The sequence below is a fragment of the Dromiciops gliroides genome, chromosome 2 (genome assembly GCF_019393635.1).
Source record: "Dromiciops gliroides isolate mDroGli1 chromosome 2, mDroGli1.pri, whole genome shotgun sequence".
Taxonomy (NCBI): domain Eukaryota; kingdom Metazoa; phylum Chordata; class Mammalia; order Microbiotheria; family Microbiotheriidae; genus Dromiciops; species Dromiciops gliroides.
In genome coordinates, this window is record NC_057862.1 from 254,594,117 (window position 1) to 254,611,906 (window position 17,790).

Consider the following 17,790-nt stretch of genomic DNA (forward strand, 5'->3'; position numbering starts at 1 on the left):
AGTTTATTATTTTAAAATGATTAAAGATTAATATGCTCAGATGAAATAAAATGCTTCACAGGTATCCAAAAGGCTAATTTGTTTTTAGTACTGCATTCCTTTATATTGTTAAATTGATTTTGTAATTATTCTTTAAATTGAAATGTGTCTAATCAGTACACTATTTTATCAAAATGTTCTTTTCCATAGCTGTTTTTCTCCATAGTATTAAGGATCTTTTAAAAAATAATATTTGATACAAATAGATTATTTCATTTCCCACACAGATACACTCCCCTGGATTTCTTCATCACACCCCAAGAACCTCATGAAAGATCACTTCAGCCCTTGAACTCATAGCATCTCAGAACTTTCTCCATCTAATGGGAGGGTGGAGAACTCTCAGAACTTCCATTTAATGAGATCAAGAGCACACCAGCCCAATCTCTTCATTTCCCAACTGGCTGCACTCCTCTGCACTTTTCTATCATGCTCTCATGCTTGGTAGCTTCCCTCTACCTCCTCTCCTCCTTTGGGCTTCTTTTTGCATGTTGTCTTCCCACATTGAAATGTAAAGCTTGGGGCAGCTAGGTGGCGCAGTGGATAGAGCACCGGCCCTGGAGTCAGGAGTACCTGAGTTCAAATCCGGCCTCAGACACTTAACACTTACTAGCTGTGTGACCCTGGGCAAGTCACTTAACCCCAATTGCCTCACTAGAAAAAAAAGAAGAAGAAGAAATGTAAAGCTTGAGGTCAGGGACTGCCTTTTGCCTTTCTGTGTATCTTAAGCACTGCGCTGTGCTTGGCACACAGTAGGCTCATTTTTTTTTTAGTGAGGCAATTGGGGTTAAGTGACTTGCCCAGGGTCACACAGCTAGTAACATAGTAGGCTCTTAAATGTTTACTATCTATGTTCAAGGATAGTCAGTGTCCTTGCTCCCACCCCTGCCAAAAGTTTAGGGTGCTCTCTCAAGTATGAAACAATTAACTGTATTAGACAAAACGACAATTTAAAGAAGTCATAGATCATGAAAATGAAAATTTATTACTGTGTTTTTAAGAAAATTGTTAAAGATGTTTTTAGTGGTTATACTATGCCTTCTTTATGTTGTCTATGAGAGCTGTGTCTATTACATGAAAAATCCCTTTTTGCTCTGAAGTACTATGGAATGATTTTTACTAGAGGTAAATGTGGGTGCCAGATAGGCATTACAGTATCATGCAGAGAGCTGGCCTCCAGGGTCAGGAAGATGGCTTCAACTCCTAATTCTGACCTGTGTTGTCTGTGTGGCCCACAGCAAATCATTTAACCTTTCGGGGACCACAGGCAACTCTTTTAAGACTTAATTGCAGAACAGGTGTCAATCTGTGTTACTAGAGGGTTTCTTCCCTGGGGAGCTCCTCAGATCAATGAAGTCACAGATCTGGTCCAAAAATCTGGATGTCTCACCTGTATATCAAAGATATGAGCAAGATTTTTTATGAGTCTCACCATCCTAACAAGTATTTATGGTTATGACAAAAAGTTTCTCTGTGTCATATTCTATGATAATTTCTATAGGAGCCTTTATTTCTGCCTCTGGCTTCACTACTCTCATTAATTGAAAAGTAAAAATGTGTGATCTTATACATGACTTTAAACATAAATGAAAAAAGATAAGATGGGTATCAAGCCCTTCGTACTCACTATTCAGGGACAGTAGAATTGCAGATACTTGTCAGTTTTATTATTCTTTGCATAGACTTTTAAAAGTTCGTTTCTTCCATTTTGACTTCAACTCCCTTGAGAGAGGAGAAGGCAGGGATCCCAGGAGTTGCTGTTTGTGGTTTGAAAAAGGCGAAAAGTTGTAAAATTAGATTGAAAACAAATGAACAGGGAATGAGTTTAAATTGGAAACTGCCAGGACCAGTTAAGAAAATCTCATTCTCAGAGTTTCAGTGCATTGCTTTTACTACTTCCAGGTGTATTACATACAAAACATTTCTCCTCAATCAGGACTCTAGAGTTCTAATATCTCGTCCCCTTTCTTCTATCACTTCGAGTCAACTGATGACAGAAGTTGAGCTGACAGGCTTTAGAGATCTATCTTCCGCCATTTACAGATGAGGAAAGCAAGGCTCAGAGAAATGAAGTTGTTATTTTGCCCAAAGTTGCACAAGGAATAAGTAGTAAAAGAGTTAATTGGGCCTGTCTTTATTCCACTACAGCAGTTTTCAATTAAAGCCAATAACTCAGCAAAAGAGAAAAATGAAGAGCCCTCAACCAGTTGACACAAAGTGTAAAAGGAAGTTAATAGAGGCATTTAGAGTTACCTTGAGGTGACTGTGTAGTCTGATTGGAGGTGGAGGTGGTACTTGAGATAGGAGGGGGAGAGACTTGACAGCAAACATTTAGGGAGCACCTACTGTTTATAACTGGAAATATGGGAAACAAGAGAAGGAATGGAGCGGGATGGGGTAGGGAGGACCAAGGGCAAAAATCAAACCCAAGGCATAGAAAGTGTTTAATTTCAAGCTCCAGGGAACTGATTCCCTGATTCTGCACAAGATACTCCATCTGCAGACAATGTGCATTGTCCGTGATGGCCTCCCCCCACACCCTATACCTGATATGCTTTCCCTGCCTTCAAATCCCAGCTCAAGTCCCACTTCTGCAAGAAGCCTTTTCCTGATCCCACGAATACTAGTTTCTTCCCTCTGGGATTACCTCCAATTTATCCTTTATGTCCACAGTTGTTTACATGTTATCTCCGGCACTGGAATGTGAAGGCCCCTGAGTCAGTTTTTTTTTTGTCTCTGTATCCCTAATAATTCGAATAGTGTCTGGCACTAAGGGAGTGCTAGTTTAATAAATGCTTGCTGCTTGTACTAATTTTGGGATGTAAAAAGTCAAACTGCAAGTCAGTCCTGCCAGCCTGGGACCTGCATGTATGCAGTGGGCTTTGTAATACAGTAACCCTTTTCAGCCAAGGCCTTTATTTCCCTTCTTCGGAAACACAATGTAAGTGAAACCCTGTTGCTGGGGAAACTTGATTCCGCACTGGCCTTTTAGGAATCAAGTTTTAGAGACCATTAACTATTTAAGGGTAGCCCAGAGGCGATGCATAGAATAGTCCCCGTAGCAGACGGTCACTTTCATTTTTTAAAAGCCTTCAACTCTCTCGCGTCTTCAAAACGCGGCTCTGAATTAGACTGTCAGTTTCAGAGCTGGAAGGGATTCCTCACAAATCATTTAATTTCACAACACCCTCCCCCTTACCCACTTTACAGACGAGAAAACTGAGGCCCAGAGAGGTTAACTAATCTAAAGCCATACATTTAGTAAGAATTTGAACCCAGGGGCGGCTAGGTGGCGCAGTGGATAAAACACCGGCCCTGGATTCAGGAGGACCTGAGTTCGAATCCGGCCCCAGACACTTGACACTTACTAGCTGTGTGACCTTGGACAAGTCACTTAACCCCCATTGTCCCACAAAAAACCCTAAAACAAACAAACAAAAAGAATTTGAACCCAGTTCCTCTCATTCCACTTTAGGGGGCGGGGGAATCTTTGGACAAGCCTCTTAACCTATCTGCCTCAGTTTCCCATAAAAGTGGTATAAGGCCAGCATCTACCTCACAAAGTCGTGAGAATAAAAATGGAATATTGTAAAAAAGCACTTTGCAAATCTTAAAAGCGCAAAATAAAGCAGTCCATACTAATAAGGGTGATTAGTATTATTATCACACCGCCTTTCCTGACTAGATGAGGGGATGGGGGAATGGGGGGGGGGAGGGTGCGGCAGGGGGAGGGGACGTCCCCGGCTGCCTCCGTGCCTCCTCATCCCTCGGAGCCGCTGGAATTTTCCAGTCACCAAATAAGGGTAAGCAGCACCCTGCGCGCCCCCGCGAGCTCGCTCGAGCGCGCGCCCCCCGAGTGCTGTTGAGCTGTTAAGCGGAGTGCTGTTACGTGACATCTGCCATTGAACTCCCCTTTCCAGAAGGGCCGCGGACGTCGCAGTCAATCACCCACGCCGCCCCCGAGGCCTCTCCCTTTCTGCTAGTCCGTTCCGGGCGCCCGCTCACTCGCCCCACCTCGGTCTCTCACTCCCCTTCCCCCTTCCCCCGCCCCCACTCCTTTCTGAGCCCCGTCTGCCGCTCGTGGCTACCGGGCTCCGATCACTCGCTGCGCCTCCTGCCAATCAATCAAGCCTTCGGGCCACTCGGAGGGGGTGGGAAAGAGCCCGACCTGGTGGGTCGCGAGCCCAACGCCCCCCCAAAGCCGTCCGGACCGCGCGTGCAGCGGCTGCCGGGGCTCGCCCAGGAGGGCTGGGCGCGGGGCGGGGCGGGGTGGGGGGCTTATTTGCATAACGGCCGCCTTCCTGCCTCCTCGAGCCGGCTCAAGTCCCGCCCCACGCCCCGCTTGAAATCTGTTGGGCCACCGGCCCGTCACTCCGGCCGAGGAAAGCCTGCGGCACCGGCTGGAAGGGTTTGTGCGGGCGGGCCCGGGAGCAGATTGGTCCCGGTGGTTTCCAGGAGGCGGTGGGAGGCGGTTATAAAAGCGGGAGGCGCGGGGGGTGCGGCCGGGAGAGCCGAGGCCGGCGCCAAGGGGGTCCCAGTGTGTGTGGGGGTGGGGGTGGGGCCGAGGGGAGCCCGGCCGCCGACCGTTGACGCCGCGGTTTCTCATCTCCCGTTGTCTTTCCTCCTTGTCTCCCGCCCCCTGTGCTCTCTTTCAGTCAGGATGTCTGCGCGGGGCCCCGCCATCGGGATCGACCTGGGCACCACTTACTCGTGTGTGGGCGTCTTCCAGCACGGGAAAGTGGAGATCATCGCCAACGACCAGGGCAACCGCACCACCCCGAGCTACGTGGCCTTCACGGACACCGAGCGCCTCATCGGCGACGCCGCCAAGAACCAGGTGGCCATGAACCCCACCAACACCATCTTCGACGCCAAGCGGCTCATCGGGCGCAAGTTTGAAGACGCGACGGTGCAGTCGGACATGAAACACTGGCCGTTCCGGGTGGTGAGCGAGGGCGGCAAGCCGAAAGTGCAGGTGGAGTACAAGGGGGAGATTAAGACCTTTTTCCCGGAGGAGATCTCCTCCATGGTCCTGACCAAGATGAAGGAGATCGCCGAGGCGTATCTGGGGGGCAAGGTGCAGAGCGCCGTCATCACCGTCCCGGCCTACTTCAACGACTCCCAGCGCCAGGCCACCAAGGACGCCGGCACCATCACCGGCCTCAACGTGCTGCGCATCATCAACGAGCCCACGGCCGCGGCCATCGCCTACGGCCTGGACAAGAAAGGCAGCGCGGGCGGAGAGAAGAACGTGCTGATCTTTGACCTCGGGGGCGGCACGTTCGACGTGTCCATCCTGACCATCGAGGACGGCATCTTCGAGGTGAAGTCCACGGCCGGCGACACCCACCTGGGCGGGGAGGACTTTGACAACCGCATGGTGAGCCACCTGGCTGAAGAGTTCAAGCGCAAACACAAGAAAGACATCGGCCCCAACAAGCGAGCGGTGCGGCGCCTGCGGACCGCCTGCGAGCGGGCGAAGCGCACCCTGAGCTCCTCCACTCAAGCCAGCATCGAAATCGACTCGCTCTACGAGGGCGTGGACTTCTACACCTCCATCACCCGAGCCCGCTTCGAGGAGCTCAACGCCGACCTCTTCCGCGGGACCCTGGAGCCCGTGGAGAAAGCCCTGCGAGATGCCAAGCTGGACAAGGGCCAGATCCAGGAGATCGTGCTGGTGGGCGGGTCCACTCGTATCCCCAAGATCCAGAAACTGCTGCAAGATTTCTTCAACGGTAAGGAGCTGAACAAGAGCATAAACCCCGATGAGGCCGTAGCGTACGGAGCGGCCGTGCAAGCGGCGATTCTCATCGGAGACAAGTCCGAGAATGTGCAGGACCTCCTCCTGCTTGATGTTACCCCGCTGTCCTTGGGCATCGAAACCGCAGGCGGGGTGATGACTCCCCTGATCAAGAGAAACACCACTATTCCCACTAAGCAGACCCAGACCTTCACCACTTACTCCGACAACCAGAGCAGCGTCTTAGTGCAGGTGTACGAGGGAGAAAGGGCAATGACCAAGGACAATAACCTGCTCGGCAAGTTCGACCTCACAGGTATCCCCCCAGCTCCCCGTGGGGTGCCCCAGATCGAGGTAACTTTTGATATAGACGCCAATGGCATCCTCAACGTCACTGCGGCAGACAAAAGCACCGGCAAAGAGAACAAAATTACCATAACGAACGACAAAGGCCGTCTAAGCAAGGACGATATCGACCGGATGGTCCAAGAGGCAGAGAGGTACAAGTCAGAAGACGAAGCAAATCGTGATAGAGTTGCTGCTAAAAACGCAGTGGAGTCATATACCTACAACATAAAGCAGACGGTAGAAGACGAGAAACTGAGGGGCAAGATAAGCGAACAGGACAAGAACAAGATCCTGGACAAGTGTCAAGAAGTGATAAGCTGGCTAGACCGAAACCAAATGGCAGAAAAAGACGAGTTTGAACACAAGCAGAGAGAGCTTGAAAGAGTCTGCAATCCTATCATCAGCAAACTTTACCAAGGAGGACCGGGTGGAGGCGGTTCGGGTGCCTCTGGGGGACCAACCATTGAAGAAGTGGACTAAAGCATGCACTCCCAGTCAACAGCAAACCTTTACCATTCTCTACACGTTATTTTTTTTTTCGTTTATACTTTAAAGTGTCAGTGTGCCAAGTACAAAGTTTATTGAAGAAAATCTTAGCCTGCTGTATGCATATGAAAGCAAAGGTACAACAACTTAGTTTAGTAAAGGTTAGTTCTAAAGATTGTTTATTTAAAAAACTAATGTTCAGGGTTTGTCTTTAATGCATTTTGTGTGTTTGCTAACTTGAGCATTTTTTGTTAACACTTACAGTTTGTGCATGAAGATTTTGTTTGGGGAGGAAAAAAAACCACCTATAAAAAAACCGTTTTCCCACCTGTCCTATGGAAGCTTTGGTAACAATAAAATATTGAGAAGCTTATCCTGCTTATTTTTTATGTACTAGTGTTTTTAAGATTCGATTCGTTAGCTTAAAGATTAGGTTCATAAGTCTATAAGAACAATTTGCAACAATCTTATTAATGAATGTTTTAAATGATTGGATACTAGTTGGCAGATTGCCAGTTTTTGTAGAAAGCAAAACTGGTCTCAGATGCTCTCAAATATTTACTTCATTTTGCCACCATATGGGCAACAAATCTGACAAAAGGTTTTGGTTACTCTTGAAGACCTTAAACCTTGATAGTGGAGGGCCTTGGGAAGAAGGTAAGAGAAAGAACTGAGCTTTAAATAAATGCCTATGTAACTGTGACTTGGTGTTGCAGTGTAAAAATATAACAATTTGTACAGCTGTCAGATCAGGTCACTGACTTAAGTACTGGGGAAACACTCTCGGTATATAAATCTAGATGGGGCTTCTAGATGTCCTCTTAAGAACTTCTAGGACATAAGTGTTACAAGAGCACACTACCCTTGAAGCCCCCCCCCCCTAGAAAGCAGGAGTGGAAATAAGTTGTTCTTTAATGTAAGAGTACACAAAACTTGCTATCAGCCTACTTATCGGAACAGGCAATAAAGGATTGACATCTAATGTTCAGGTATACCAAATTTAGTAAAAACCTGGGGTGAGGGCTGGGGCTGGGGGGAGGGGGTGGGGTGGCTTTTCCAATCTAAGAATCCCTGACCTTTTGTGGCAAATTTCATATAGACCAAAGAACTAGAGTGAGGAGGGGTCTTGGCCCCTCCACCTTAGTCTCCACCTCATCATTTTTTAGTTGAGGAAACTTAAGACCCAGGGGGAACAGTGACAATCCCGAGGTGTTTTGTAAGTGTTGGAGGACTAGATACAGACACAGGTTTGTGTGTGTGTGTGTGTGTGTGTGTGTGTGTGTTACACCTCTTAAAATAGGGTGGGGTAAAAGTATCTTGTTTTATAAACTAGGCATAAAGTGTCATCCTTTTAAAATTAAAAGATGACAACTCCTCTTTATCACCTGCCAATCAGACCACATTAATTTGCCATTAGAACAACATATTATGTTTTTATTTTTAATGTTTCTCTAAGGACCACAGAAGTCCTTAAAACTTCCAGGAAACTGATTTGAGAAGTCCAGAATTATAGAGGTAAGATCACTATAAATTTGGACCACAATTTAATAATATTCAACACTTTGGCAATTTATAGTCTGGGAGAGATTGAAGGAAGGGAAGGGTCGGGAAGCTATTTTCAGTTACATAAAATTGCAATTAAATTTCTCAGGTGTTTGACATTTCAAGAAAAAGCTGTGTTTGGGGGGAAATGGTTAACCTAATTTTTTTCTATCCTTTAGACATTTTGACAATTTAAAAAAAAATTGAATTTGATTCATATATTTGTAGTAGTAACATTAAGAAAGCAATAATTAAATCTGATGTTCTATCTTTTAATGTCAAGCATCATAGATCATAGAACATTGGAATTAGTCCACAGCTGAGGAAACTAGTGATAACTTAAAAAAAAAAAAGTGATTTGCCCAAGAACACAACACTGCTTACTGTCAGAGCTGGAACCCTAGACCTCAGTCTCTAGAGTCCAAGTTTATTTTCCCCTCAACTCTCTTGTTACATGTTAAATGATAGAACAAGGGATGGCTTCTGTCCAATTTTAAAATCAGCATGGGAACACAAGGTTTTGCCAGTGACTATCATTTATACAACCTTCCTTAAAAACAAAAACAAAAAACCTTAAAATTTGGAGAAATGCAGGTTATCTTATTTCCCTTCTGAAAAACCAAAACATCCAGGATTTGAAAAACATAACTCCATTTAGTAGAGCTGCTGTTAATTCAGTAGAAAGCTTTTCATATGTGAGGGAAGAGGGCATGTGAATGATTATAGATAGCACCATATAAAAAAAAATCATAAAAACTGCCCAGAAACCAGTTGGTTGAATAGCGGTCTTCCTGAAAGGAAAACATGTAGGACTCTTGTTATTATTGATCCAATCTTCTTTAATATACTCTTTTAAAAGTTTTTGCACTTTAGGGCTTTTTTGGTGTTATATATTTTTATTCATTATATTTAAAATTTAATATTTAGTATAAGGATGATTTGTCCTAAGTCTATCTAAAGGTATTTACATACTGATGTGCCAAAAGAACCTTGTTACAAGACAGTCTCCTGGCTGACACTCTAGTCTTAAAGCAAATTATCAAGAATACTAGTATTGCATTTGGCAATTTAAAAAATTATTTGTAAAATGCTTCTTCTCATCCTATTTTTGCTTTTTCAATTTGGATTTGAGTTTTAGCCCCAACATTTGCTAAACTATCATTATGACTGAGTCACTTCTCTAAATCTATTTCCTCACCTGTAAAATAGGATTACTAATTTCAGTTTTGAAGAAATGACCAATGCAAATCTTAAAACACTGTATAAATTGGAGCTGATGTCATTTGCATTTTGCCAAATAGATATGGGGATGTCGAGATTGGGAGGTCTGAGAACATCTTTGAAAATATATGGTGTCATCAAATGAAGAGCTAAGACTCGACCTTAAAGCTATTTTGCTTTAGCTTTCTTGCAGTTATTTAACCTGAAAATTAAATGCAATGAACACAGTAGAGAGTACTAGGGAAACTTAAAATAATGAACCAAATTACTAAGGGGTAGTCATTTACGTAGCCAGTTAATGTTTCTATCAAGCAGTTTGTACTGGCAAACCAAAGTTTTCCTTGACCTTATCTAGCAATTTTAAGTGGTAGTCAAAGAGTACCAAGAGATAACTTAAATTTCCTGATCACTTCAGGAAGATTTGCAGAGCCTTACAACTTTGTGAACATTATTCCCATTTTGCAGATGATGAAATAGGTGAAATAACTTGCCCAAGATCACATAGCTAATAGGTATCAGAGCTAGCATTTGAACCCAGATTTCCTAAATTACAAATCCAGCACTCTTTAAATTGTGCCACACCTTGTCCTATATATTAAGGTTACAGTTTCAATTATTAGCAACCTTTGAGACTGGAAAAAAAATTAGACGGGCAGACAGTTATGTTAAATATTTATTGGTGCAAATGTCATATAGAATGCTCAAAAGAAAGTAAAAAGTTGGGAAATGAGCAATTGGAATAAATATCCTATTTTTAGTATAGCAGACTGAAAACTGTAAACTGTCTGCACTATATGTAGCTCCCTATTATCTGCTAAAATATTTGTTTCAGAGTGTTATATTTTAAAATATATTTTTCTAAGGTTAGTGACCATCTTTTATAGACTTTTTAGGGTTTGACTGGAGATGATTTCTGAGAAGCTTAGTAGAACAAAAATTAAACTTGGGCTCATCAAATTTTTCTTATTTGGTAATGCATATATAGGCAATGCATAAAATGGTGATACTACTGTGGAGTCAAAATAGTATATAAATATTTTTACATTTTAACTTCTATAAAGGAATAAGAGGTCCTAATGAGCCAATTAGGGATATCAGTCTTATAACTTTTAAATTTGTATCATTGATAGCTTGAGAGTTTGGGAAAGTATCTTGACCATAGATTGATACTCTGTTCATTTGTTCTAAAACTGTGGTATTATTGTCTAATTCTGGGATACAACCTCATAAAAATCATATTGGAGTTGAATCCAGTGATCTTGTTATTAGCAGTTCTCGAATTTCTAGTCAACATATACTTGGCAATGTGGAAAGCTACTGAGGATGACTGGACAAGCCTCAATTTCTCTGGGCTTTGGTTTCTTCATATGCTGTATAAAAAGGAAGGGTTGGACTAGAAGACCTCTACTGTCTCTTTGAAGCTCTAAATACATATGATTCAGGTTTAGGTTGAGTAATAGAATAACATTACAAACACATGGCTGTTTTCCCCCTTCATGTTGCTGTGAAAATGTGGGTGGAATATTTTAAAGGGTTATACTTAAACCACTTCAATTGAATAAAGAATCACATTCCTTAGAGATATGGAAGAGCATGGAAATAAGGCCAAATCCATATCTTGGTCTTTTTCCTTGCAGTAGTTGAGTATGCTAATAATTTGGGATAAGTGGGAATCTAAGTTACATGTTCTATGTATGTATTTGTTGCTCTGGCTGTTTTTAGACAGCAGATAAAGTTCTTGGCCATATCTCATCCACCCCTAATAAGGACCAGGTTTTCCCATCTTTAATGGAGAATTGTTTTTACCGGCTAACTAAAAGTAAAGTGTCCTTGAATTCAGCATTGTTGTTGTCAAACTGTTCATAACCTCGTGGACCATAGCATGCCAATACCATCTATGGAGTTTTCTTGGCAAAGTAACTGGAGTGGCTTGCCATTTCCTTTTCCAGAATTTAGCATTACCCTTATCAGCATCTTAAGTGTTAATAGTACAATTTTAAGTGAGCTAACTTAAGTTATTCTCCCTGAATGAATAGAATCCTAAAATTGCAAAAGCATCTGCCCATATATATGTATATATATATATATACACACACACACATACATACACATACACACACACAAACCCATGATAGATAAATGCGTACAGTTTATGCATAAAGAACAGGAAAACAAATTCAATTCAATTCTATTCCTAACAATGAAGTTGGGAAAGTTGCTTTTATGATAATGTTAGAAAAATCAATACTGTATATATTTAGAATTATCCATAAGGAGTCTTGCTAATTTAGAGCATTAATATGTATTTTATAATAAGGACAAGGTAGCAAGGTAATACGGTGGATAAGGGCACTGGATGGGGAATCAGGAAGATCAGAGTTCAAATCCCACATTAGCTGTGTGACTGACCCTGGGCAAAGTCACTTAACCTCTATTTTTCTCATCTGTAGAGTGGAGATAATAGCATCTATTTCCCAATAATTTTTTTTGAGGTTAAAAAGATTTCTCCCCCTGCCCAGTTTAATAAGGATTTAAGTTTCTCTCCTCCCCCTCTCCCCTAACACATTTTAAGAAAACCCAAATTGTGAAAATAAATTAGTATTTATTCCAAAGGGTTCTGCTTTATTAAATCATCTTTATACATAGCATAGGATTAGATGCTGTGGGGGTAGACAGAAGTGTAAGAAACAGCAAGCTTTCTTTAGAACAATCTTCAATTTACATAGCTTTTCAGGAATACAGCTGTTATGACAATTTACAATGGCAGTAAGTAAAATTAATAAGGCATTGTAGATACTCAGTCTTTATAGCTATTGATTTATTTGTGTGTTTACCAAAGTTTTCTGATCAGTTTCACTACCATTGGGAGAATGTGACAGGTTTTTGTGAAAGATGTTAAAAATACATCCTGAAGGTAAGAGAAGGTAAACTGAATTCAGACTATGAGGAAGATTCTGAATATTTACCTATGGTCTCCAGGAAAACTCGACCATATCATTGTGGGTTATAAGTAGTGAGATCTTAATGTTTTGATAAATGTCTAACTCACACCTTGGTTTACCCAGACCCAATAAATCCAGGAATGTTCTATGAATGTTACCCTGTGGTCAGTCTGCCCTAAACTCCTCCCAGGTAAATGGCTTGCTCTTAATTCAACTCCTTTGGAACAAAAGGCACTAACTAATTCATTACTGAACTTGATGAGTTTCCTGTAGTCCCTGGGGAAGAGCTGGTACTTTTCCATTGAGTTAGTGAACCTCAAAATGGGTGGGGGATGGTGATAGAGGTGGAGAGGGAGGATTGTTAGGGCCTACCCAGGAAAGTTAACCTAGTATAGTACAAAGAACACTTGTAAATTAGTGACCAGGCCATCCATATCTCTTGGTCTACTTACTAGTGATTTTGCATCATGCCTATAATTTGACTCAGGAAGTCTATATGAATGTTTATAGTTATTTACTATATATATTTAACCTTTTTAGGTAATGGGAGTGAGGGTGGGGAAGAGCACATAAAAAAACAAAAACAAAAACAAAAAAACGACCTGCTAACATCATGCATGGATTCCTATTTAATCTTGATCTAGGATTCAACATTACTCTTCTCAACTCTTACCCTAACTCCCAGAAGCTTAGAGGATTTCTTGGACACCCAAAAGGAAAATACTCAGCAATGTGGGAGGGAAAGAAGAAAAATAGTATGTCCACCCGTGGGGCAGGAATGAGCAGTGAGGTGCCTCCCCTTCAAATACTGCCTTTGTGTGACCTTAGCAAGGCAGGTAAATTAAGGGTTTAGATCAGATAGTCTTTCAGGTTCCTTCCTTCTGGCTCTATATGATCTTATGAATTAAAATTTAAAAATTAGATTGAGTAGCTTAATCGAAGAAGACAGAAAATAGACTTTCTGGATCCTAACAAGTAGAAACTTAACACTCCATTTGCTTAGGTTGACTAATGGTCCACTTAAACTTTCCCCAAAACATATTCATATACTTTAGAGAAAAATACAAGGTTCAAAACTAAAAAATTGTTCAGAACAGTTACATGTCAAGTCTAATGGGCTTTTATTAGTCATACTTCTAAAAAGATATTTTGTTAAGTGAAAATAGGCCTTCCTATCATTAAGAATCACGAATTTTATATGGAACCATGAATATATGGATAAATTCAGTTCCAACACGGATAAACCAATTTAGAATGATAATATAACAAGATCTTACGAATCTTGGAATTAAAGTTTTGCTTTTATATACTTCAGATATCATTTAAAGGCATAACTGGTAAAACAGTTTCATTTTTCACCATAGTACACTGCAGCAATGCCCCTTTAAAGTTTTCAGGGAAATAAAAGTGGGAATCATCTTAAATTTTTGCTCTAGTGAAGTTCGTTGACGCCCAAAGCTATGTCCTGTTCTATATTCTTTTTTCCCCCTGTTCTATATTCTTAATGTTAAAATGCCTCCTCTGAGGCATATATAAATAGCTATGCCCGTAGAAAGGTAGGTCAATTTCTTTTGAAGTGTTGTTAAAGGAAAAAAAAGTGAATGTTCCACTCCCCCCCAACCCCCCCCCCCACCTACGTGGAAGTGATGAAGAGGGAGAAATTTGGAAAGAGTCCCATTAAATCTCTGGAAATAAACTGTAAGGGCTTTCTTTTGAAGGGGCTAAGGCAGAAATTATGCATTTTAGTTTTGTTTTTCCAAGACACCAAAGAAAGGGAAGAAAAATAATGTAAATTTCTACATTTCAAGATGACAAGATGTTCTTATTGGCAGTCGAATACCAAACTGGCTTCATCTGAAATTCTCTATCGTATATTTTGTCTTGCAGTTCTGTATACTTAGTAGTGGGGTTGGGGTGTTTAAAAAGGCCCCGGGAATTTGAAGACACAGTGGAGGAACATAGTTTATTATTTACAAAGCACCTACACACACATTTTCCTATTTAAGCCTTGAACAACCCGATTAACTGGCCGCGCTCCAGAAGCAGTGTACTCCGTTTTAGAAACGGGCAAAACCCACGACTTCTGGGAGGTAACTAAGTCCCTAAGAGACAGAGCAAAATCCAAACCCAGGTCTTTCGGCCGATGCCAAGCAGCGGCTGGTGGGGGCTGCAAGTAGAACATAAAGGGGGGATTCTCTGAGCCCTGCAGATCACGATGGTGTGTCTCTGTGACGACTCGCCAACCCACGCCTCCTATGTAAGAATCAGGGGTCATAGCAGCGTCCTGAAGCATGGAGTCCAAGGACGAGGAGTTGGTGCTCTTAGAAGACGCTGAGGCTACTGCTGCTGTTGTGGCCGCCGCCGCCCCAATTGCACCGCCACGCCCTTGCATCCGCCAGAGATGCCGCAAACCGCGCAAAAAAGTCGGCTTTGGGCGGGGGGTCGGCCTGGGCACGTCGTTCAAGCGCGCGGTGCAGGCTGTTTCCAAAGGCTCCAGGGACCCTGGGCCAGGCGCCCTGCCCGGCCGGACCTTCTTGCCCCCACTGGGGAACGGAGAAGGGAGTGAGCGTGGGGGGCGGGGATTCCCCAGCACACCCCGAACTCCCGAGGCCAGCTCGAGAAAGGAGCGGTTGAACGTTCTGATTGTAAGTTAGATCCCACGGCCCGGCCCCCTTGCCGTCTCCCCCTCTCCCTTTCCCAGCGTAGAAGCAAGGCAGGGAAAGGAGGAGGAGGAGGAGGGCGCGGAGGTGTCCGGAGGGCGTAGCAGACCTCCCCTGACCGGGCACCCCAGCCGCGCGCAGTCTGCTGCGGGGCTCTCTTCAGGCTCTCCTTAAGCAGCCGGCCAGAGAGTGGCGGCCCCTCAGCCGCTGTCGCTGAGCCTCTCCACTGGCCCTGCACCCGATTGGGCGAGGGAGCTGTAAGTTACCCCTTTTCACGGGAGATCGGAGAGACGATTGGCTGCAGGCGGAGGCGCCTTTGAGTTGGTTGGCCGCCCCCGAGAGCGGGGCTGGGGCCGGGGCCGGGGCTGGGTCTGGGCAGTCAGGCAGTTCTTCCAAGTCTGGAGGGATGCCGGGTGTAGGTTTCTGATGCTCCTCTCTCCAAAAAAGTGGGGGGCTAGACCTTACCCACCGGAGCCAGCGTCTGTTTCGTCATCACGAGTTTGTGTGCTCAGGAGCACCCCTGTCAGGAAAACTTTAAAAAGGGGTGGGCGATGCCTTTGATTCAATGCTGAGCCCTCAAGCAAGAACAAAACAACACCTACACCAACAGTAACATTCGGGGGGGATCAAACCTTACAAATTGCAAAGCATATTTCCTAGTAATGCCTCCTTTATGGGTGTTCTGGAAGCGATCTTGAGTAGTACTTGGACCCACGAAGAACGGGGGTTAGGGTGGCTTTAGCTACCTTTCCATTTGGAGGTATTCTGGAGCTATGGCCACTGCCAGCGAGAGCTACAGGGTAGGCCCTGCTTTAAGAAGATTTCTTGTATGTGAGCATGATAGCAACGAGGGCGTCTTTGTGGCATAGTCAGATAAACCCCAGTGTCCAAAATCAGTGGCAAATTATGACTTTTAGGCTCTCCATGGGCAAAGTATAAACATTAAAAAAAAAACCCAAAAACTATTCAACCAACAACATACTGGAAGCACAGATTCAAAAAAGGGGAGATGAATTCTACTTTTGTGGGAACAAATAGAATAAGACTTACTAAATTTGCATTTAAGGAACCTTGTTTTAGTTCTTTATTGAAATAGAGAAGAGTAAAGATGAAGATGGTTTGGGTTTCATTGAGGTTTATAGCCTGTAGGTGATAACTTTTAATAATTGATTTTGCTTCTGTCTTTTTGCTTTTCAGCCTTTATCCCCACCAATAGGGAGATGGTACTGGGATCATGAGACCAACACTCTTAAATTAAAAAGGTAAAAATATTTATGTGAAATATTCTAATGTTTCCCAAAAAACCCAACAGCCCTAATTCTCATTGAGAATTTGTGGAAGATGTCAAAAAGGTTTGGCTGGAAAGAGCTTTTTATCTTTAGAATGTTAAGTAGTTATTAGGTATACTTACATTAAATATTGAACTTTATAGTTAATAGCTTAAAGTAATTTTTTTCTGATTGTCATTCTGAGAATTAACAATAGTTTCTACTTCTTTAGGCTTTTATATCTTATAAAGTGCTTTTCTAAGAACAACCCTGTCAGGTAGTACAAATAGTATTTTCCCATTTTGCAGATGAAGAAAACAGGCTCAGAGATGAAGTGAGCCAAGGTCACATAACTACTAAGTGATGGAACAGGAACTCCGACCCAGGTCTTCTGATTTTCAGTCCAGTGATCTTTCCACTACACTCTTTCCACTGCTCAGATGGCTTAAATATTTTATATAATATCCATATCAAGTAGCCTAAGTAACTATTTGATTACTTTTCCTATTAACTTCCCAGAAAATATGGCATTATATTTAGCTTAGACTTTAATGTATAAATATTTTGTATGCATAACATATATGTGATATGTCTTATATGTCTTAAGAGTCTCTTACAATTGTCTTTGGAAATACTTAAGACATCTTTCATTTTAGTGGTAAAGCACAGCCTCATCTACCCTTTTCACAAATGTCAATATAGTAGAAGAATGTTGTTAGAGAAGAACAAAAATGAACATGCATTGGCATATGATTTGCATAACAAATTGATGTCATTTAAAAGTTGGCATGATTTTAATTACAAACCAAATGTTTGTGGATTTTAAACCTGTTAGAATGTTGCAATATTTTCTAGTAATTTATAAGCCTAAATCAATAGTTTTATTGTTCATTCCCACATTATGTATCTCAGAAAAAGTCTATTCAGTAATTCCTAAAACATCAGACCCTGTGTTAATCACCAAGACCATAAAAACAGCAGGGGAAAGGTTAGGAGAGTTTTAGGTTTTTGAGCCAAATGGCCAAAGTGATTAATGCATATATTGAGACAGGCAGAATATTGTTCTTAACAGTGAGAGGACCTGGGTCCAAGGTACTCTTCCTTCCTCCTTCCCCAACCACTACTTTCTTGCCCTGGGAAATAGTCATGGGGAAAAGGCTTTTAAACCAGTGTATATCATCTCACAGGGTTGTTATGAGGAACAAATATTTACGCGAGAACACTTTTTAGTAACAGAGGACTATATAATAGGTGGCACTTTGCTTGGAGTAAGGAAGACTTGAGTTCAAATCAGACCTCAGATATTTACTAGCTTGTGATCCTGGACAAGTCACTTAACCTTGTTTACCTCAGTTTCCTCACATATAAAATGATCTGGCGACAGAAATCGCAAATCACTCCATTGTCTTTGCCATGAAAACCCCAAAAAGGAGTCACTCAGAGTCAGATATGACTGAAGACAACTGAACAACCACAAATATAATTAACATGACATAGTAATAACAAAAATAAGGTTTGAGAATTTGTTTGCTGAAGAATATACT

At 42.5% G+C, this 17,790-nt stretch overlaps 2 protein-coding genes and 1 long non-coding RNA gene across 3 annotated transcripts in view; 2 read left to right on the forward strand and 1 right to left on the reverse strand.

Moving 5' to 3' along the window:
• Positions 1-1,035: 1,035 nt before the first annotated feature.
• LOC122744254 lies at positions 1,036-4,261 on the reverse strand. Its single transcript, XR_006355061.1, has 3 exons — positions 4,128-4,261; positions 1,667-1,796; positions 1,036-1,429 (listed from the first exon to the last, which is right to left on the reverse strand). It is a non-coding gene; the product is annotated as an uncharacterized LOC122744254 (long non-coding RNA).
• Positions 4,262-4,564: 303 nt separating this feature from the next.
• Positions 4,565-6,986, forward strand: HSPA2 (heat shock protein family A (Hsp70) member 2). The gene has a single exon (XM_043986268.1). The coding sequence runs from the start codon at positions 4,700-4,702 to the stop codon at positions 6,605-6,607; it is 1,908 nt and encodes a 635-aa protein (XP_043842203.1). The 5' UTR covers positions 4,565-4,699; the 3' UTR covers positions 6,608-6,986.
• Positions 6,987-11,965: 4,979 nt separating this feature from the next.
• Positions 11,966-17,790, forward strand: part of PPP1R36 (protein phosphatase 1 regulatory subunit 36) — a 35,451-nt gene continuing 29,626 nt past the window's right edge. Inside the window, exons 1-2 of the mRNA XM_043980205.1 lie at positions 11,966-14,963; positions 16,176-16,240. Coding sequence (XP_043836140.1) covers positions 14,610-14,963; positions 16,176-16,240 — 419 coding nt within the window. The 5' untranslated portion in view covers positions 11,966-14,609. The remainder of the gene's footprint in view (positions 14,964-16,175; positions 16,241-17,790) is intronic.

Excerpts from the sequence above, each read along its gene's own strand:
- HSPA2 (XM_043986268.1), top strand. The coding sequence starts at position 4,700 with ATGTCTGCGCGGGGCCCCGCCATCGGGATCGACCTGGGCACCACTTAC.